The sequence below is a fragment of the Nylanderia fulva genome, unplaced genomic scaffold (assembly GCF_048542155.1).
Source record: "Nylanderia fulva isolate GAGA-0341 unplaced genomic scaffold, ASM4854215v1 Scaffold9, whole genome shotgun sequence".
NCBI lineage: Eukaryota > Metazoa > Arthropoda > Insecta > Hymenoptera > Formicidae > Nylanderia > Nylanderia fulva.
In genome coordinates, this window is record NW_028191026.1 from 5,243,522 (window position 1) to 5,266,893 (window position 23,372).

Below are 23,372 nucleotides of genomic sequence, written 5' to 3' on the forward strand. Positions count from 1 at the left end.
ATTAATATTTACAATAAAAAATAATAATGTACATAGTAAAATTAATAAAATATATTTTTTGGTAGATATTAATTTCAGGGTAAATTCCAAGAAAAAATGCTTTGTGTATGATTAATTCAATCATAATTTTTTCATTAAAATTAATCAATTATAACAATTATAATTTATTATAAATAATAATTTAAACAATTTTAAAAAATGTGCACCGCTTATCGCCCAGAACTCTTAGGGCCGATTTTTTCAACTTCTCGGTAAGTTTTACCTGACAGGTAGCACACATATTTTCGTCTCTTTTTAGATAAGTTCTAAAAAAAGAAACAAAGATAAGCTACTTGTCGGGTAAAACTTACCAAGAGTTGGAACAACCGGCCCTTAATTGGCCAGCTACCTGTGACATTTAAAATCTCGAATTCACGTTCCGAAATGTCAAAATACTACGACTGGAAGATATATTAAAGGGACCGTTTGATATTCGGGGTCATACAATGTTCGCAGATAGTTTACGCTTCGCCGACAATTTCGGCCTTTGAGATGGACCAGGTCCTTTCGTCAGAACTCAAATTCGTATGTCGAATATATCTTCTCGTGTTGCGAAGGGAAAGAACGCAAGATGATTAATAGAATTTGGAAAGGTTTGCTTCTATTTTGAACACATCGTGCTTTCTTCTTTCGTTCCGATCCTTCCTCGTAACGTCCTGAATTCTGCAGGCTTTCGAAAACAGTATACAAAGGCGTGCTCGTTTTACGTCCAAGTTTACTGTCACCAACAATACAATGGACAGGCGGGGAAAGTCATTCTGTCATGGGTCATTGGTTAACAGAGCGGAGAAAACTTTTGTCATCCTCCGTAGAAGCAATTCTCAACGAATCTTATCGTAAGAATTTTTCGGAGAGCGTCCTGCGGATTAAAAGATATATTAGTGTGTTTCGTTGCACAAGAGTTAAAAAAAAAAAAAACACTCGTTCCTCCAGATTACAGAATGCACAGAAATATTTATTGAATAGCCCTGTAGAAATATTAATAAAATGAAAGACATGGGAATAAATTAAAAATAGTACTGACTCTTCTCCATAAAAATCCTGATATTATTTTCGTATTAGTTTATAATACACATTTTTCACGCAAATCCCTAGAGTGGAACAATTAGAATGATGTCGATTATTTTTCTCGTATCACTTAACACGATGAAATCTAATTAGACGAAATAATATATCCACAGTGAGAGATAGACATGTAAAAAGAGTACATATCGCTTCGATGATAATCTTAATACACTCTCTATACACAGTTACACATCATCATCATCATCATCATCATCAGGATATTCTCGGTGTGAAGCGCAGGGAAAAAAGGGCGAAACAAGCGGAGAGAATCCGACGCAAAGAACGGCATCTTTAATCTAGAAATTCTTTACAAATATGTACAATGTAACGAAAGATTTTCTTTGTCATGTTACTTCTTTTTTTTTTCTTACGTACTCAACTTAAAGGTAAAATGCAAGCAGACGCAACGACTCCGCACACACTGACTCATCGACACTCGCTAGCCGGGGAATCATCGTGATTCACGCGTTTCGTCGATGATGATGAGCCACGCCGCTCGATGACGCAATCGTTATCACGGCCGTTGTGTCTCTTCTTTGCGATCAGACGCGAATAGCTTCGCTCTCGCGCGAGTGAAAGGAGATGCGGGAGAAGAGAAGACAAAGAAAAAGTGTATTGCGTTATAAAAAAAAAATTAGACATGTTTTTAGAGAGCGCCATCGTGAATTTATTTGACAAAATATTAAATACAAAAACAAAATGCTTAAAATAAAATTAAAAAAAATTGTGTGATACCTCTCTTCACGGAAAAAAATATTAGCTATCATAGATGAAATATAGCTGTATAGTTCAATGAAGAATTCTTCATTTAATTATATGTTTAGACATGGCAATTAAATTTAAGGTGTAATATAGAAATATTTAAAATTTGACTGCAGTAGTACTAAATTTTTTTTCGTATGCGAGAAAATGTGAGTTTGTCTATTCTATAAAAATAATTTCAATATTAAAATATGACATATATGAAAGTCAAAAAGAATTTTTAAAAACTAAGAAAAATTAAATCTAAGAAAGTTTAAAAAAACCCAAGAAAATTTAAGAAAAAGGTTGACATATATGAAAGTTAAAAAATTTTTTTTTAATTAAGAAAAACTAAATCTAAGAAACCTAAGAAAATTTAAGAAAAAGTTTAATATTAGATATAAAGATAAATTGATGACAAATTTTTTTTTTTTAAGAAAAAGCATGCAAAAAAAAAAAATGTTATTATTTTTAAAAAAGATAAAAATAAAATATTACACGCGCAAAGAGACACTGTGCAGCCGTGACTTCTTGACGTAAGCAAAGTTGCCTGTTCTGCGACACTATTGATAAATTCTCTTTACAAACGATCGTGTTGCTAACGTTTTACGATAGAAGGTAAGCATTAAATTGGCCCAGGATAGATTTCCACAATGTTGTCTAGCCCTAAAATAATCGGTGATCGTTTCATTAAATGACGAATCATGTGTCGGATCGCAGGATATACTTATGTTAAGCACGCGATGTTAACGAGCGCTTTGACCTTCGGATTGATTGGTACATCGGAGATGAGCGCTATTTTTATCACCGTTGCAAAAATGATGGAAATAAATTGTTACTCTCATTTTTATTGGAATTTATCGCGCGAGTAATATTGATGATTAATCAATCGAGAGAGTCTAAACAAGCCTATGAACGATTAATTTAATCGCAATCAACTGTAAAAGAGTTAAACTTTTAAACTATAATAAAATACATATTTATATACATTTGATATATATAAATATATATTTCACGATACTATATATATTTTTTATATATATTTATAATATATATATACATTACAAATATTATAAATATTTAAATAATCATTGCATATTTATAAAATATATATATATAATTATTAAATATTTATATAATTACAATTTATATATATATTTACGTATTTATGAAAAACTTTGAACTCGTGGATGAAACGTGGATGAAACTCGCTTAGCGCTAAAACGACTGCTGTGAGAGCATTGTTAAAATTCAGAGAAAAGGTAAAAAACCTTTTTAATGCGTAAAATTTCGCATTTCTCCAAATGCAACTAATGTGTTCAAGGTAACCGATTCTTTACGAGCGTAATAAAACGAAAGCAAGGCCACATTCCACGTTTAATATCCGGGACGAAAGCGCATTTGTCCACACATAACTATTACATTTCGTTGTCAAACAATATTAATTACGTTATGCTCGTTGCATCGCGTTTAATCATTTAATTCTGCAGCAGCAGCTGCAGCAGGCGAAATGACAGATACTGACGGAAACGCGTCGCAGAACAGGCGAGATCCGATAAAACCTATACATAACACCGCCTCTCGTTAAACTTCTTAAGAACGCGAAAAAACGAAGGGGAAATGCACGATTATCCCCGATATTTTCACGATATTTCACCTAATAGAACGTTGACGCGCTTAACATTATCGATCCAGAGGACAAAAGGATGGGCTCTCTCTCTCTCGTCGTCGTCGTTATCATTCATCATCGTCATCGGGGGCAGTCGGATCTACGCGGGCCTCAGTAGGCCCGCAGTCTCACCTCCATCTCGGGGTCCTGGCGATGCGGCAGATGGGGCTCGATGCCGGTGGCGGTGGCGCCAGTCGCTCCCGCGCCACCCACGTGTCGACTGTGGTGGCCGTGATGGTGATGATGATGGCTCGCCGCGTGATGGGTGTCGTGGTGATAGTGATGGTTGAGATGCGGCGGCTGCGCGGCCGCGGCCGCTCCGGTGCGGTAGGCCCGCTGCTTCTCCTCGAACTCGCGCAGCCGCTGATTGTAGCGCTCCAGCTGATCGCGTAGCAGAGCGTCCTCCTCGGCGGCTCGCTCCTCGTCGTACTCGAGGCAGCCCACGCCGTCGAGCCGGTCCAGGTCGATCCAGCCGCGCCACCTCACGCACACGCCGTTCATGATGAGATGCGAGCGCAGGTGAACCTGAAACACCGCGATCGGCGGGACGCAAAATTGGTCAGTGCTCATCATGTGTCTCCGACGTGAATGCTCGTCGATCTCGGTGGACGTTTGGGATGCTTCCTTCAAGGACGGTCTTGGGATCGATGGAGAACAATTTCTGGCTTGAGGTGAAATTGGGATCTTTACGTTGTGCTCTCTCTCTCTCTCTCTCTCGTTGGATGTGGGATTCATTGGAAATGGATGCGAGATGTTGAAATATTTTTGGGTATCGTGGAGTAATCCTGGTAGTCGATACTCGTCGAACTCGATGGATGATGATTTAGGATGCTTCCTTCAGGGACAGTCTTAGGATCGATGGAAAATATTTCTGGCTTGAGGTTTCGAATGTGTCTTGAGATGAAATTGGCTTTACGTTGTGCTTGTTTTTCGTTGGATGTAGGATTTTTCGATATCAAGGAATCTTTTCGAATTTTTTATCGCAAATAAAAGGATCTCTTATGTAACTAAATATAAACTGATATAAAGTAGAGAATTTAATATATACATCAATTCCTAGTGTGATATTTCAATATTATGTTCTCTTTTTCAAACATATCATAGATAAAATTCATATAGTACAGATTTCGAGAAGAAAAGAGTTAAAAATTTTGATGAATTTTTATTTTCTCATTTTATTTTAATAATTTAAGATCATTATCGTAATACTGTGCTATTTTCAGTTGTTGATATAAACTCATACAAAGTTAAGAAATATTTTTCGCACTACTGCATAAAAATTACATCTTGTAAAGGGTCAAATATTAATTCCTTTTATTCAAATATATTAGAGAAATAGTAAAATCCATGTGTTGCAATGAATTTCATGATCAAAGGAGTTAATAAATTAATCAAAATGATAAATGGAACGAACATTGAAATATTTTGACTGCTAATCGCGTCCAAATGATTATTGACGTATATTATTATCCTCGAAATCTACGTGGGCGAAGAAAATGACGAAGGGGCTTCGATTCTCTCTCTTCGAGGCCGATATCGGCTCGCTTACAGCAACCTCTTACAATCTTTTCTTTTTCGAAATCTCTCTGGGTTGTAGGAGGGCTCCATTACCGGGCCACTACCCGCAAGTTTCAATCACGTTCTCTGGTCCCCCTTTTTCTCATGTTCAACAACGGCGAACGCTTCTTATTTCCGGAGAGCGATTACGCAGATTGGAAGGTACGAGGCTTCGTGGTCTCTTCGTCTCGGGAAGAAGAGATGAGAGATCGAGTGAGGCGAGGCTGCGCCTCTTCCTCGTATAAGAAATCAATTACGAGCAGAACTCTTTATAGCGTACACATTTATAGCGTGCAATCCTCGTTGTAAAATTATTATCTCGATTATTGCACTCGTTTGCAATCCTCTTATTGCGAATTAGAAAATTGTGTGATAATTAGTCGATCGAGAACGCGAGGAGTATTTTAATGTTCAATTTACTGCGGAAATATGTCGAGTATTTCTATTATATTATATACATATATATGCATATTATTCTCATATTATTTATGTTTATCGCTTTATATTATATTCATTTATTTTTCAATTTATTTTCTTTTAAATTTTCCTAAAATCTGTGAACAAATTATAGAACAATAATTCTTCAAATTATTTATGTGAAAAAATATTTAATTTAATAATATATATAATAAAATTTTACGAAAATTATCTCTTTTTCTCTCTCTGTCATTTACTCCGTGTAATGTAGAATTGTTTTTCTCTTGGCTCGACATTTATGACTATTAATTAATCCGAGAAAATTGCCACGCGATGTTTTCCGAGGAAAATCTAAATGAACGGCTCTCGAAGAACGATTACCGCCTTCTGCGCCGACAGCGCAACACGGTGCTATTTTATTTTCTGGCAAACGACCCGACTTCCGGTGGTCCCGTCATGGAGCCCAGATATTATTACGAGGTCAAGAACGCTCGGGGAAACCCAGTCGAGACTGTATTTGTGATCCTGACGTAATGAACGGTGACACACAATTAATGAAATTATACTTAAAATGCTGCACGATTATTCTGTACATAACACATTTTCATTTCATATTTATAAAAAAAATATATGATATAGGTATTTATTTTTCTAATATACATAATAAATATAATATTGAATTTAACACTTAAAATTAATATAATTTCATCTTCAAAATCAATATAAAATATAATTAATATAAACGTGATAAGTGATACGAGATAAATAGTAAAAGAAATTATACAGGACATGATTATAAAAAATTGTACCATTTTCTAATATATATAATATTATCTTTCCAAATTCTTTCATTATATACCCACCTAAAAGTATAATAAATTAAAATTATATTCCCAAAGAATAATTTTTTCTATTTTGCCAATGCATTATTATGCTCGTATTCTTGAAATCATTAAAAATTATTGTTAGCATTCAAGGATACAGACGGCTTCGTTTATTAAGTCGTAATTAGTTCAGTACGAGATTCACGTCGAAGCCTCTCGCCGACGAAGAGGTAAATCGACGTTACATTCTCGTTTCATTCTTACAGCTGCGCCTGCAACAATGCACCGCGGGGCGCATTTTTATGCACTAATAATCGAGCCGCGGGGTGCGAGAACTTTGGGGGCCTTAAACGTTTTCGATAATCGAATCGCTCGCGGCTTCTGGACCCCAAAAGGCCTTTGGATTTTCACGAAAAAAATTCGCGCCATATCATCAAAATGAGAATCAATTTATGTTTAGTTTTCTCTCTCTCAAGAAGAGAGAGAGAGACGCAAAGTTTCGCTTTCTCGCGCAATCTTATGCATATTAATGCCAGCTTCCAGGTATAAGGCGAGGCGGAAATATTAAATCTTATATATGCGGAGTTGCATATAAATATCAAGATATAAAGTATGACGCGCAAGCAATAGTTGGGAAAATACGTCTTTCGACACAAAAATTTCCGCTATGCATTTTTCCTTGTAAGAGCGACTTATGGTATATCTCCTGACGATTTCTACAGGTGACAGATCAGTGATATATATTTTTATTTATTTTTGTAGGCAGATAAAATTCAATTTATAGTAAAACATTTTTAAAAGATATTCGCATGATATATAAATAAAATATATTTCCTTGCTAAAAACGTCGCTAAAAAGGGATGTTTTTACCAAGGAAATATAAATATATATATATACATATATATTCACTAATGTAGATTATATATATGTTTTTACTTACTTTTATAAGCAGTCAAAATCTAATTCATGATAAATAATTTTAGAAAAATGTTCATGTTATATATACAATATCAGTTTCTCATAAATATTTCTTATTAATTACATTAACAAGGTCTGCATTTTTTTAATCGTATACGTTGTTTAAGATATATACACTGAAAAAAAGTTCTCTATTTCGTTAATTGAACATATAGAAATATTTAAATTAAATATAACACATTAAATCTAACAAAACGTATGTTTGACTTAAATATTAATATGTCCAATTAACAAAATAAAAATTTAATTGAACGGTTTAGTCAAGTCAACAATTTTTCTTCAGTGTACGAAAATATGTTCTCACCCGCGATGACATTCTCGTTTGCATCTGACATTATGCGAGACGAATTGCGGAGACATGTATATTTCGTGCGAGCGACAAGACACGGTCGCAAAATAAAAAAAAAAAAAACCTAAACACAGCGTGTTACTTAGATCTCGACGAGAAAACAGGAGTATAAACGCGACGCGAACGACGTATCGTCATTAGTCATCGCCTTCCTCGTTTCTCACGGAGAAAAGAACAGTAGGAGAAACATTTGTTTTTCTCCTTCCGCTTCTGCTTTACGGGCGTGACGACCATTATCGTTGCATAATAGCCGACGATATTTAAACGCGCACGTCGCAACCCTTTCTAATTTGCATCAGCGAACCGAGGAAAAAAAGAGAGAAAAAAAGAAATAGAAATATATAGAGCGCGAATGAGAGATGGAAAGGGGTGAAAAGTCGGCGGCAAGGGCGATCCGGATTCGGAGGACGAAGGATTCCCGAATGTCCCGAGACAAACGACCGGCTATTTCTCGCTGGTCCCCTTTTGTTTCACAGTGGGCGTCGCCTGACGGCGCCTTTTTGCGCCTGGTCCACTACCCCGAAATGAATGCTAGCCCTTGGAATCATTCGTCAACGAGATATCCTGATGAGAAAGGACGACGAGCTGTGGGGTCAATATGGCGTGTCGGCTTTGTCCTTCGCCTCCGAATCCGGTTTTAGGTACGTTTTAATTTTTACGACGGCCGGATGTGCACGCTCGACCCAGTTTCCTATACCGTAAATTTTATGATTCTTAAGGGTGAAGAAAACCTCGCTGCGATCGTCAGTAAAAAAGTTATGCGACAGATCCTACGGAAATCACACTGAAAAAAATCCATGTACTTTTACATGGAAATTATTAGTTCAGAACTGGAAAAGTTATTTGCTTATCATTGGAATTTTTTTTTCCATTTGTTTTAAAGTGAAAATACATATTAATGTAAAAATACATGTAAAATATAGGTAAAATTACTATTTTTATGCAAAAATCATATGTAATTTTAAATTCACCATTTTTACTTTATTAGGATTTTATTTTATAAGTATTTATCTATTTTATTTATAACATTATTTTATAGCATTTATACATTCCTAACATTTTCTATGTGTAATTACATGTTCAGTGAAATATTTTTAATCTTGAAAATATTTAAGAATATATTATATGAAATTACATATAATCTGTAATCTTCCATGTAAGTATCAATATTGCATGATTATGCTGGGTCAGAAAAAAACCTAGCTTAATCATGTAATTTTACATAAATATTTTTTTCAGTGTAGTTTCCTTTTTCCTCAAGATTCCTATAAACATATATAGAAATCTTGAGGAAAAATATATATATATATATATATATATCCTCAAAATTTCCTATATATATATAGAAATTTTTCCGTTCCTACACAGAGAAAACTTTCTCTTAAAATTTCTAAGAGAAAAATTATAGCAGAATTTCTTTGAGAAAATTCTCTCTGTATAGATATTTTGAGGCCATCTTCAAACTATATCTTTCCACTCGAAGTCTTGAAATTATTTGTCGCGAAGCTATATATGCGTTCTAAAATTAAACAAAGCGCGATATCCTTTTATTAATCTCTGACATCGCCGATAGCTCCGTCCTGTGACGCGAATCAGCTGTTCGATCGAAGGGTTAAACGGCTCCGTCATTATCGTGCACCGCACGCGCGTTCTATCTCGATCGCGGATCTCTCCCTTAATTATTACGTCGCGCTACGGGGCACACGCGGCACAATGAACAAGGACACGTGTGGTCGCGCGCCGCTCTTTATATTCCTTCGCTCATTGTCGATTAAAACAAAAAGGAGGCCGCGGGTCGTGCCGTAAATAACGCGCCGCGAGCAAAACCTAACGAATCGTTTCCGATCCATTTCATCTCTTTTTTTTTTTTGCAAAAGGAGATATAAAAGAGGCTGGAAGAAAAGAAAGGACTTGCAAAAAGAGATAAGAGAGGCTGTGCCAAGAGTACCAAGAATAAATGTGCATGCTAAGAAATCAACTGTGAAATTGCGATCTTTCACTACGATTGATGGATGATATATTATTTACATTATTATATAATAACATAATTAATATAAATAATTATTTATACAGAAAGAGAATTTTCTCTGAAAATCATGGCAATCGTGAGACAATATGGTATTGGAAGATTATATTTTATAAGAGTTTCTCTGATTAAAATATTTACCGCAATAAGATATAAAATATGCTCGATTAATTTTACTAGGTACATATTAATATTTTTTATTGTGGTAAATATTTAAGCAAAGAAACTCATAAAATTCTTACAATATTGTCTTATGATTACCATGATTTTCAAGGTAAATTCTAAGAGAAAATTCTCTCCGTGTATTATATTATAATAATACATGAATTCATCATAATATGTTAATTTCAGTCTAATATTTTCGTGAAAATATAAGATAATTATTAAAAATTATTACATTCGTCGTACAATGTTTTTAAAAATTAGATATATGTGAAAACTCACAAATCTGATGGAGATTTCGAAAAAAATTTTCCGTTTATGTATAAGTTATAAAACAAGCGGTTTCGAAAATCTAAAAAGGACGAGACGAGCGGAGGATTGGCAGGACAGTAGGACTTCTCGTCCGACCTTTGCGACAGAGATTTATAACCGAGCTATTACCGGCTGACCTTAGTGGAGCATCTGGCGGTTCGATTTGTGGCATTTCGAAAGCACTAATTGGCATTGTTGTTCACTAATAGTAGCATGGCTTTTACTTGCCGAAGGTTTATATAACTCAACAGAACAGATGAGTCCACAAAAGTATCGCATTTTCGACCGGAAACGGTCAAGAAGCTACATTTAGCTTTTCCCAGCAGAATCACGATATTTTTATACAAATTTTTGTCATATAATATATATAAATATATATAATTTGTCTGGAGAACAAAAATGATAGTCTATTTAAAAAAATATAACTTATAAGCTAAAGGAACGATAAATTTTTACTATTTTTTTCATCAAAAATAGAATGTAAAATGTGTATAAGCAGTTAGCTATAAAATAGCTACAGAATGGAGAACGTTCGCGAAAAGATCAGCGCGCGCATTTTGCAAAATGGCGTCGCAACGACGTCACTATTGATCGCGATGGCAACACCAAGAGGCGTCGGCTTTGGCGCCGGCGTATATATAAGCCATTGCTGACTGATTTAAATAGAAAACACAACATTATGCTTATAAAATAAAATGATAAAATATACATTTTTATGTTAAATTTTCTCATTTTTCTAAAATAATATTCTTCGACTTGGAAAAGAAAAATCGACTTGTCAATTCCATACGACTAAATTTCCTCCTATTATTTCCACTTTTAACGTAACACGGAGGGTAAATTAGATCAGTTCTGCCATTTTAAATAAGAATGGACCCCCGCGGAGAAGATGAAGGCCCGAGATTCCGGGAAAACCGGATGCAGGAATGCCACGTTGGCGCCTTTGTCCGAAAAGTGCCAGTCTCGGTCAGTGAGATACTAAATTACGGACGCGCGCGTGTAAAGTAAACGTTAGAAGTTGGATTCGTGCCTTTAACGGCCCCTAATTTACCCGCTCGTACGACCCAATTATGACCGCACGATCGCTTTCATCGAAAACCGAAAAGCACCGCTCCGAGATTCCAATTCAGGCGGTCAAAGTCTCACTTAAAAATCTCTCTTCTTTTATAGCTCTCTCTCCTCTCTTTTACGCAACATCTCTCACGATTCTGCAACATTTATAAATCTGCATAAAAAATACCCTCAATTCCCACTGATATCTCGAAAAGAATTTATATACAGTATATCCATATCGTTTTAAATTTTAGTTGATGTGTTTCTAAATTTTATTAACATAAAAGAGAAATCTCTTTTAATTTGTAGAATCTAAATCCTCTTTCTTGCATTAAATTTCGTATAAGTTTTTGTAATATTGGAGTTTGTAAATTCTAATGGGGCGAATGATGAGAGAGTTGTTTGCGGTCCACTATGATGACATGGTCGAGAGAGACGAGAATCGCAATAACCTTCCACAAGAATGGCGTTGACTTACCTTTCCATGTTCCTTGTCGAAATCACAATCGCAGGGATCGACGGCATAATTCCCAGATGCATTTCCAAAAACAAGCTGAAGATTGGTACCTGTCGCCGCAAAAGCGATCTCGGTGTGGCCCTCTCGACAGCCATTTTGAAAACGTACTTGTCGTTCTTCTTGTGGTCGATCTCTGTAACCCGTATATCTCACCTGCAAGAGAAAGATATTTTTATTAGAGATATGCTGATAAACATTTATTAAGGAATTGTAATTATCAAGAGATATATCGAAAAAAATTGATTTGTGAATTTTAACCCTTTATATCTTTTATATCTTTATGTACACTTAATTAATGTGTTTTATATTTGTTAATAATGTTCTTCAAACACAATGATTTTGTGAAAATAAAATATGAAAAAACAATCAAATATAATTGCAAATATAAATGTCGTATGTAGCGATAATAAAATCGCATTGGAAGATAACTATTTTAGAAACAACATATCGAATATTATTTCGAAGTTTCTCCAAGATTTCAGATAGTCTGATTCACCGAGAATAAAATTATCAAAATAAGAGAGAACACCCAGAATATTAATTTGTCACTCGACAATCATCGCTCGACGTGATTCAAAGATTAAACAAATTCGAAGAAAAAGCAACATTCCTGCGGCATGATATCGCGTATTTCAGGTCGACAAACGACGGGGAATCCTTTACCTGTAGTTTCGAAATGTCTACGCGTTACACCACGTAATTCGAAAAATATTTCTTACGATATCTATTGATTCAAGATCGATCAGCGAAAACTGGCACAAGAATTACGTCGATTTTATAACGAGGCAATAATTATCATTCCTAGAATAAACGCAATATAATTTTCTCGTAAATATTAACACTAGTGCGAAAATACCACTTAAAATTTTCAAGAAAATTGACCATTTTGATTATTTCTCAGAAACAATATATCGCATAAATCTGAAAGCTATCATATATCCAAAAAAAGTTGTCGATTACCCGATATTCTAGAAAACATATTACAAATAACGTGAATAATAAGTGTATAATTGAATAATAAATAATATAAATGTATAACACATTTGCATTATTTATTGTATACTTTTTTACTTATTCTTCAAGTAATTTCACATATTTTTTTACAATATCCCCTAGCTTCGATATTTCTAAACAAAATTTAATAGTGTCTCATGTAATATATCTTTGCATATAATCGCTTTCTCGCGGCAAAGCATGTAAGATTAAATTATTACACGTTAAATTTTACTTAGTACGCTATTTGCTTTTTTACATTATTTTTCTTTCGCGACTATGTAATATTACATTTTTTTTATTTTTAGAAGTCGGAAGTCGGACAAGGTCGATATAATACTGTGTTCTTAAGTTAAAAAAACATTCTTCAATATTATATACGATCGATAGCAGATTGTAAATATAAACGATACATATGAGGAAAATATATTAATTTTTCTTATATAAGAATATTCGTAACATTCGAGTTTTTCCTTATATTTCTTTTTAAAAAGATTAAAAGCTCGATATTTATCGATGCAGGCATTTTCGTTTTCTCTTAAAAATATTGATAATTCTCACATATTTAACAATGCATTTCGCAATCGTTTTAACGCAGCACAAAGAGATATATATCTTCTTTCGTTTGCTAAAAATATTACAATTCGTATTCAAAAATGAATAAAGAAAAATAGTTAAAAAAAGACAAAATTACAGCCGAATTAATTCTTGAAAATCAATTTTTAGTCAGTTCTTATATTTCTCGTATTTACAAATCATTTTAAAATATCTTTATCTTTATCTTATTTATCTTTATCTTATTTATCTTTTTAATTTCTTTCTATTTTTTCCTCTCGCGTGAACTTACCTCGCTCTCCAAGCGCAGTTGTTTAAAAAGCTCGTTATTCTCAAATTTGTACTTCGGATTGGCTGCGACGCGAAATAGGTTGTAATCTAGTGGATTTGGTCGAGGGTTACTACACATCTCACACGTGCAGTGCAACAGCTCAACGAAAAGAAAAAATAAATAAAAATAATTGTAAAAAAGGAGAAAAATAAATGTAAAAGAAGCCGAACAAATTCTTAAAAATCAAGTTTCTCAATTCGATTCTTAGAATTACTCTCGCATTTTAAAATATTATATTTTAATTATTAATTTCATTCATTAATACTTATTTAATTATTAATTAACACTAATATTATTCATCATTTCAGTATCTGTCGCGTGTCCTCTCCAGCGGACTCACCTCGCTCTCCCGGCTCAGTCTCCTAAAAAGCTCGTCGCTCTCGAATTTGGACTTCTGATCAGGTACGACGCGCGGCATCTTGAAAACTAGCCGGGGTGGCCTCGGCTGTTCGTACAGGCCCATCCCGTCGAAGGGCAAAACGCCGACACCAGCGTGCTCGCTCATCGCGTGCATCATCTTCGCGAATTTTCTCTCCTCTTTCGGCCTCGCGAACGTGACCACGGACTGGTCCCCGACTTATCACTGTACTACTCACGAGAAAAAACGGCCCCAGTTTCGCTTGGGATATTCCCTTGTATATTTCCGTTCGACAAGGAACGTCGTCACTACTCGCGGACCGATCCACGCGTCGTGGTGTCTCGATGGAAACTGGAGACTGGAAAAACGAGGGGCCCCTCACGCCGGGTCTCGATCGAGCCCGGGAACCAGACACGCCCCTAGAGACCGCCCCTTGATTCCTAGCTCTTCCCCACCAAGAGAATCACGGGCTTCTCTCGAGCGACCGTTTATCTAGCCAGCCCGAGCTTCAGGCTTCAGCCCTCCGGAGCTGGGTCGTCGTGCGCACCCGGAACGGCGAGCGTGTGTCGACGCCGAGAGGGTGAAGGCTTGCCCCGACAATCTGGTCTCATGATTTTATAAATGGTGACACGGTAGAGCGTCGTGTCTCGCGCCCGTTTATTTTCAAAGCGCCTCGAAGCGTGTCTTACTCTCCATTAAATGCGAAATAGGAGCGGATGATATATAAGAACTACTCTCGACAAAAAAAGAAATTTAAAAAATACGACACTACACGATTTTCGAAAGGCGGTCAGAGAATTCTCGTTCATAGAGTTTTTCTTGTTGATCCTAAAATAATTTTATATCTAGAATTCCAAGCATGACCAACAATGCAACAAGTTAAATTCGTGTTGTAAACTGTATTAATTAATTTCAGTAAAAAAGATAAAAGATATAATATTTTATAAAAGATTATTCCCAGAAATTATCGACATTTCGATATTTCTGCAAGAGGAAAAAAAAAGAATCTAAACGGCCATAAAATTTAGACATAAATTTTTTTGTCTCTCGAAACTGCAGCCATAAAATATATTTCCTTTTCTGCGCTGTATCAATGATGCAAAAGGATGCACCGCCTGCATAAAAGCACGGGGATTGGTTGGCTGACCCCTTGTCAAGAGAGGGAAATAGACGTGTCGAACGAGGGACGGAGAAAATACCCCCAATTCGGCAACCAAATGTCTACTTACTTAGGTAGCAGTGTAGTAACGTGGCGTGTGCATCCCCTCGAGGAAGGGAAAGAGATCTTCATCGTCTCTCTCTCGAGTGGCGGGGCTCATCCATTTGAGAGGATCATTGTCGAGGATCCGCGCGCCGATTAAGATCAACGACCCTCCGACGATACACAGCGTTTACCGGCCATGAAGAGATATCAATGTATCCTTTTTTTCCTCCCTTTTTATCCCGCCGCCGACGTTGACAATGTGACAACTCCAGATCTCCAATTTCACCGTTAACCCTGCCGTTCATTTCCCGCGCATTTCAGTTTATGCTGAAATATAAATATAGATGTAATTAATAGAGATGTAATTATATATTTTTAATTCTCTTTTAGTAACTGATAAATTTTAATTCTTAAAAATCTCATCAAACATATTCGTTTCTTTATCCATCGTTCGCTATTAAATTTTATTCATTTGTAATATTAATTATTCTTCATTTCATCTTTTTTATATACAGAATATTCACGTTTCTTTCGTAAAAGTTGAAGCAATACGAAAAATAAATTACATGTGAAAAATTAAATAACTGTGTGTGACCGTAAATTTCACTGGCAGAAAAGAAGATACAATTTTTAAACAAGAGAACCACAACAGAAAATAAAATCAAAATAAATATATAATTCGAAAATTAAATAAGATGACAAGAAAATAAAATATCTCTTACACCGTAAAGAATAGACAGGGAAAAATATTTTCAAAAATAATATCGTTAACTTTCACGCCAGTAGAAACAAGCTTGCTGGCAATAGGTCTGTTTGTATTGACTGTACTCTTGTATTAGTTCAGAGATTGTCTTTTTTGTTCAACATTGGAAGAAACAGACCTAATAATGGTCAACCTTCACAAGGCTTTTTTCTTTTATGGCACATATATTTTATGCCTCACAATTTAACAATAGACAAAAATTTTTAGTTTTATGGATGCTTTGTCTGTCCATTTCTATTGCTCCGTTTCTCTATATACTATAACCATCATTTTATTCATGCTTTCTTTTTTTCTATTCTTCACAGTTCTATTTTTTCTTTCAAACACCGATTTTTGTAAATAAATTTTTTCATGCCTGAAGAGAGAGAGAAAGAGAGATTCCTGTCTTCCCTGAAAAATGTTATACTTTTACTTATATAAATAGCGAGCTTTTCGAAATCGTACACGGGTCGCTTTTCGCACGATACTCGCATGAATATTAAGCGGAATGAAAGGAATTTCACGCGCGCGTCTCGATTGAGAAGAGCAAATCTCCGCCTCCCGTCCTGCATCATTGGTCCAGCGGTTTCGCCAATCGCAATCTTCCGACACGAAGGGAGGAAATACGCGTGATGCATACGGAAGCATATGACATGCAGTTGACTGCGTAAAATGCTGCTCCAGCAAGAAGAATAAAGAACATGGCTCGACATAGATTCTATATCGTCTCGAGAGATTAGCCTCACTCTCATTTTTACATAAATATATACGAAGAGAATCTCTTCTCTTTGAATTTATCCTAAAAATTGTGATAATCGTATGATAATGTGGCATTGGAAGAATTTTATAAGATTTCTCTGATTAATATTTACCACAATAAAAAATATTACTATGTACGTACACTAAAAAAAATTATTGCATGCAAATAAATATTTTTATTTCAATACTGCCTTATAAAATAATTTATTTGAAACTAATAATGATTTGATGTAAAAAAATATTTTATATAAGAAAATCCCTTTCAAAACAGATAAATATTTATTTGTTTCAAATAAATTATTTATAAGACTGTATTAAAATGAAATATTTATTAATTTAATAATTTTTTTCAGTGTAGTAAATTTTACAATGTACATAGTAAAATTAATCAAACATATTTTATATCTTATTGTGATAAATATTAATATTTTTTATTTTGGTAGATATTAATCAGAGAAATCCTTATAAAATTTTTCAATACCATATTATCTGTGTATTTATCTATGTTTATATATGTACAAATAATATCAAAATCTCTTTAATTTACAACTCATAGGAATTTAGATTCTTAGATTTGTGTGACGTCAAATGTAAAATTGCTATCTTAATTTAGTAATTAATTAAGAAACTCTAATTTAAACGTGTGAAAATTTTATAGTCATAGTTACAACTGAGGAAAAAATTTTAACTATACGTAATCTCAATTTTATCACGTTATTAACATATATGTAAATATTTATCTGCAAATTATCCTTACATACAAATTATTTTTTAATTCCATAAATTAAGAAAAACGATATCAATTATCCAGATATTATTAATTAGAGCTATATGCTCGAATCTCAATCAAATTCGCGCGTGTCTCGTTGAAATGCGACGGAGAAGATCGATATCGTCGTGTTTCCGTTGCCAGAGAAACTTGGAAACTCGCGCTATATACTATAAACATTCTCGTGCGATCAAATATGCAGAATGTCGAACCGCGGAAGGACACTATGCGAGGACGAACCTTCCTGGCGACGTAGAGCGTACGAGAGTCATCGTTCTAGAGTGAGTTTCTATTCGTGCATTATAAATTTAAAGTCTCTCTTTCTCTTCTTCATGCAATCTACTCAATATTTTATCGATCAATCTTTCTTTGATTGCACTCCCGGAAGCTCCGAGAATCCCATAAAACCTCAAACATTTTCCTAAAAACAAAAGCAATTACAGAATAATATTTAATGATAGCTAAACATTATTATGTATCCTCATATAACTTTGTTGCATTTATATCAAGTAAAGAGATTTTCAAAATAATTATATATTTAATTCATATATTATATATGTTGAAATTTATGATTATACAATATATATTATCATTTTTAAAGGTAAAGACAGCCAAACCGACCGTGGATGTGAAATCTCCGGAGGACAGACCTCACGTTTCGTTCAACGCAAAAAGATTGCAATTGGAGCGCGAACGCCAGGCGCGCATTCTCAGGGACAATTTCATCCTATTGAAAAAACTTCGCGAGATTATGCACCGGAAGCGACGGATCGCCGAGGACACTCAACGGGTCCAGTGGCAGGAATCTAGATGTGTGAGGACTCGCTAGAGAAATCGACGGGACGATATCTTTGCTATCGCGATTACAATATTCGTGATTTTTATATTATACATGTGCTTATATTTTTTATGTATTTTATTTGCGATGGAGAAATAACATAATGTAAATGCAATTTTTTTTCTACTTCAAAATAGTAATATATGTAATTACCTATTGCATACAATTTTAATAAAGTTTTTGGTAATATTTCTAAAATTGCGTTTTTGCCTATTTTAAAATTGCAAGACAAGAAATATAATTAATGATTTGCAAAATAAGCTGTCTAAATAATTCTATTTTCTTTTTTTTCCTACGATGTACTTAGATTTCTAAACGTGTAAAAATATTTATAATTTTTTTTTCAAATATAAAATAATCCTACATGTATCAAATATTTGATTCAATTTTATTAACTATATCACAACCAAATTTACTAAATTAAATCAAGATGTAAATTAATTAAAACAAATTGATACTTGTTGCAATCACGTATGTTTAAAATGAAATCGATACATATCGATGTCATCAAATTGTCAAAAAGAAAGGCTAGATTTTACGATTACCCGGCTTTTTTATCCAACGACAATAAAAAATATAAGTATCTCTTACATTAATATATTGCAAATCTCATCAGCTTTATATATCATATAATTATTACGAAGTTTTACTTACTTGTAAAAAAAATAAAACTTTGTAATCAGAACAAATACTAATTAATATTTTGTCAATTCACGCATATATGTAATCTTTAATATTAACTGTATGCAAGTATAGCATAAACATTATAGCTTTTATATATTATACTGTAACAAGTTTCAAATCATAATAATGTCAAAAAAGAATGTAAATTCGCACATGTGCGAGATCTCAGTTATTTTGCTCTTGCTTTAACTCTTGTAAAAAAATGGCAAAATTTGAGAAAGAAAACTACTCGAACGAAGAGGAAAGCGAGATTTACGAACCACGTGTCCTGACTGACGAAGAAGCCAACCAATGTTTGCGCACTTTAGGAAGAACTATATCGAACAACTATGCTTTTGTGGAACTGGACGTCTCGTATAGAAATCTAACAGATGTAAGAGTGATACCGTCCTTCAGATACGTTCGTTATGTGAACGTATCGGGGAACAAATTGACATCAGAGGCTTTCCAAGTGCTCGAAACGATGCAGTATCTAGAAAAATTGCAGGCGGATCAAAACCTTTTAATTAGCGCGGAATTAAGACCAATGGACTCTCTACAGGTAAACATTCTTTAAGCATCATAAGAAATGACAGATTTATCCTAATAAAGTTATTTCGAAAAAATACAGGAACTCACCCTGAACCAAAACAAACTGACATTTGCTGGTACTTCTGTCATCTCGCACAAATTCCTCAAGTATCTGGAACTAAATTACAATCTTATTAATACCGTCGTCTTCGAGGCTGAAGAACTTCCGAATTTGACAATCTTGGAATTACGCGATAATGCATTAATTACTACAGCAGGTAAAGTAAGAAAAAAATGCAAAAATTGATTTCCTAAGTTAAGAATTTTCGATAGTTTCAAACTTTGCGAAAACTAGAAATTCAATTAATTCTCAGAATAATTATTATATTAAAGTATATTTAATTTCTTTAAAGGAATCTGTTGTTCCAATCTAAGACGGCTTTTTCTCGCCAAGAATCAAATTGAGAAGATCGAAGATCTTGGAAATTTACAAGAATTAAAGACGATACACTTACGAAGTAACAACCTCGTAAATCTGGACGGTTTCTCTGACAAATGTCGCAATTTGGTTCATATAAATCTACGCGATAACAAGATCTCAAAGATTTCAGAGCTGAAGAAGCTAAGTTGCTTAAAAAATTTGGAAACTCTTATCATTCGAGAGAATCCCTTTTTATTACAAATCGGACAGGAAGAAGAGGGAAGAAAATACAGACATATTGTTCTGGCGATGCTTCCGAGATTGAAGAGAATCGATAAAGAATTTGTGTTGGATCAAGAGAGAAACGAAGCAAAAGAATTACTTGAAACGATGCGCAAGGAAGAACGCAACTTTACATATTTCGATTTGAAAGATTAGAGAGATTGATAATATTAGCATTTAAGGTCTAATTTAAAATGAAGAAATTAAGGCTCTCGAGTACTTTAGAAGATACATAATTTCACAACTCAATTTTCAAGAGAATTATATATTTTTTCTTCAATTATTACTGATGTTAAAAAAAAAGATTTTATAATTACAGATTTTCTATTCATTATGAAATATAAATTATATCAAAATAATTTTCTTTTAATATTAAATAACTTTTTATTTTTATTAATATTAAAATTTTTATTTTTATTAAATATAAAAAAATAATTTATTCCCTATTAATATTAAATAAATTATTAAATAAGTTTGTATTTAATATTAATAGGGAATAAACTATTTTTTTAATTTAGCTTTTTTTAAACAAAAATTAGAATTATGATATCCTATATCTGTAAGTGAAATAAATCAAAATAATTTTTCATAAATTTTTATTTAATATTAATAGAGGACAAACTACTTCTTTTTTAATTTAGCTTTCTTAAAAAATTAGACTTATAATATCTGTGAGTGAATAATAAGTAACTGAATCAGTGATTTATATTTGATATTTTTGAGATACCCTATAAATGTCGTACGGCCAAGTAGGGCCATCTCGCGATAAAAATATCAAATAGCATCTGAAAACTCAAGATAAATACTCCGATTTACATATTTATATCACAAGATAATTCTAGCTAGCGACAAAAAAATTCCTTGTATAAAATTCGTAACAATTTTGCAAAAATTATTACATAATAAAAATATCATAAAAATTGTTATTATATATATACATTGATAAATAATAAATAATTTCAAAAATTGTTATTAATTGCATGATTAGCAAAAATAGTATAAGTGATATATATATTAATAGTAATCATGCAAGAGAGAGAGAGAGAGAGAAAGAATTCTTACAAGACAATAAAAAAGGATACCAATATATCATTATCCGAATACGGAATTTATCCCAGCGATATGATAGGAATCTATTATCACTGAAATAGTCTTACAATTACTATTTTTCCGATTTAATAGACGTAATGACAGCTAAATCCGCGACGACAAAATATCTTAATCTCTTTTCTCTTTCTAACATGGCTGACCGAACCGATCTGCCTTGTCCGACACGAGAATCGCGATATAATTCGTGAATACGTGGTGCGATACAATAGATAACATTCACCGCTGATAATGACATCGATATTACTCGTTAGACACACAAATAAATGTTCAAGTACCTGTAATAAGGATGCTTTTCCTCTCCTTCCTCGGAGTCGTGGCACTAACACTTTCGCAGATAAAGAACACGGCAATAACTCAAGCGCGGCAAATTTGAACTGCAAGACAGTGCAAGACTGCGACGCGGCCACGTGACTAATACCACGTGACGTTGCGCCGGCGCAGACTGGAACTACGATCACGTGACCGGCACGACTCCTATTCCCTGAAATATATATATATATTGTTATCTCTTGTCTCTTTCTAACATGGCTGCCTAATCTATTTCTCTCTCTCATCCAACTTATTAGCGGGTTCGTAGATCTTATCCAAACACGGAATTTATCCCAGAGATACGTAGGAATAATATGTTACCGCTAATAAAGCCCCACAATCGCTATTTTCTGATTTAACATACGTAATGACAGATAAATCCGTGACGACAAAATATCTTAATCTCTTTTCTCTTTCTAACATGGCTGCCCAAAACGATCCTCCTTGTCTAGATGCAAAAATCGTATTATAATTCGTGAATACGTGGTGCGATACAATAGATAATATTCACCGCTGATAATGACATCGATATTACTCGTTAGAGACACGAATAAATGTTCGAGTACCTGTAATAAGGATGCTTTTCCTGTCCTTTCTCGGAGCCGCGGCACTCGGCACTTCAACAGGTAAAGAACGCGGCAATAACTCAAGCGCGGCAAATTCGAACTGCGATGTTACGTGACCGCGCCGGCGAGACTGGGGCGCGATCACGTGACCGCGCCGCGGACTGGAACTACGGTCACGTGACCGCGCGGCTCCGAATCACAGATTAATAGACAGATCGCCAAAGGCCTGCCTAAAGAAGAGACCGCCATCTTCGTGCGATAGACTTTGCCCCTTACCGACACACTTTGCCCCTGGTTCGAGTCCGTGCTAAATTTCGTAGACTTGACCAAAAGACTTTGCCCCTGGTGCAAGTCCAGGCTAAATTCGTTTGACATTACCAACAGACTTTGCCCCTGGTGCGAATCCAGGCTAATTGATCTTGAAACCAATTTGAGAGATTTGGCCCCCGTTGTGTGTGTGTGTGTGTGTGAGAGAGAGAGAGAGAGAGAGAGAGAGAGAGAGAGAGAGAGAGAGAATATTTTACATATGCATATATATATAAAATTTATTAAATATAAAAAATATATTTTTTACACAAAATGTTTTTTTATTGAAATAATCACAATTTTAAATGTGATTTAACACAATGTTCAAAAATTTTTTAATTAAATTTTTTAATTAAATTTTATTAAAGAAAATTACTTGAAATTTTTTACATTAAGAATTTAAAGGCTCCTTATTCTCTTGTAGAAATTTATCACTACGCCAATTAATCACTTCCCAGACAGCACATGATATTATACGAATATTCTATATTCATACTATGAATGTACGTACAGTATATAATATCACCTTTAAAAAAAGGTAAAAAAAGGCGACCAGTTAAAGGCACGCCATTAACAAAAATTATCCATTGCAAACCCATGTAGAATCCTATCCTATTGCAAACCCATGTAGAATCCTATGAAAAATTAATCATTGCAAACCCATGTAGAATCCTAGGCATAATTAACCATTGCAAACCCATGTAGAATCGTACCCATTGCAAACCTATGTAGAATCCTATGAAAAATTAACCATTGCAAACTCATGTAGAATCCTATGAAAAATTAACCATTGCAAACCCATGTAGAATTGTATTAAAAATTATCCATTGCAAACTTATGTAGAATCCTACATTGCAAACCCATGTACAATAGAATTGTATGAAAAATTATCGATTATAAACCCATGTACAATCGTAACAAAAGTA

The 23,372-nt window shown here is 34.1% G+C and overlaps 3 protein-coding genes and 1 long non-coding RNA gene across 6 annotated transcripts; 2 read left to right on the forward strand and 2 right to left on the reverse strand.

The window, feature by feature from the left end:
• Positions 1-1,065: 1,065 nt before the first annotated feature.
• Positions 1,066-14,911, reverse strand: LOC114930026 (protein big brother). Of its 2 annotated transcripts, XM_029301773.2 has the most exons (4): positions 13,929-14,911; positions 13,550-13,687; positions 11,671-11,862; positions 1,066-4,039 (listed from the first exon to the last, which is right to left on the reverse strand). In XM_029301773.2, the coding sequence occupies exons 1-4, from the start codon at positions 14,103-14,105 to the stop codon at positions 3,626-3,628; spliced, it is 921 nt and encodes a 306-aa protein (XP_029157606.1). In that variant the 5' UTR covers positions 14,106-14,911; the 3' UTR covers positions 1,066-3,625. The 2 variants fall into 2 exon arrangements, with proteins under 2 accessions (XP_029157606.1, XP_029157607.1); XM_029301774.2 differs by lacking the exon at positions 13,550-13,687 and having other exon boundaries at positions 13,929-14,898.
• LOC114930027 (uncharacterized protein CFAP97D2) lies at positions 3,648-18,359 on the forward strand. 2 transcript variants are annotated; one of them, XM_085489765.1, is made up of 2 exons: positions 3,648-4,185; positions 18,022-18,359. In XM_085489765.1, exons 1-2 carry the CDS (start codon positions 4,132-4,134, stop codon positions 18,247-18,249), a joined length of 282 nt encoding a protein of 93 aa, XP_085345891.1. In that variant the 5' UTR covers positions 3,648-4,131; the 3' UTR covers positions 18,250-18,359. The 2 variants fall into 2 exon arrangements, with proteins under 2 accessions (XP_085345891.1, XP_029157609.1); XM_029301776.1 differs by lacking the exon at positions 3,648-4,185 and adding an exon at positions 17,455-17,701.
• Positions 15,176-22,233, reverse strand: LOC146719681 (uncharacterized). The gene is made up of 3 exons (XR_014926407.1): positions 22,141-22,233; positions 21,541-21,746; positions 15,176-15,477 (listed from the first exon to the last, which is right to left on the reverse strand). It is a non-coding gene; the product is annotated as an uncharacterized LOC146719681 (long non-coding RNA).
• LOC114929999 (leucine-rich repeat-containing protein 23) lies at positions 19,003-20,311 on the forward strand. Its single transcript, XM_085489707.1, has 4 exons — positions 19,003-19,008; positions 19,112-19,483; positions 19,553-19,737; positions 19,864-20,311. The coding sequence occupies exons 1-4, from the start codon at positions 19,003-19,005 to the stop codon at positions 20,309-20,311; spliced, it is 1,011 nt and encodes a 336-aa protein (XP_085345833.1).
• Positions 22,234-23,372: the final 1,139 nt, after the last annotated feature.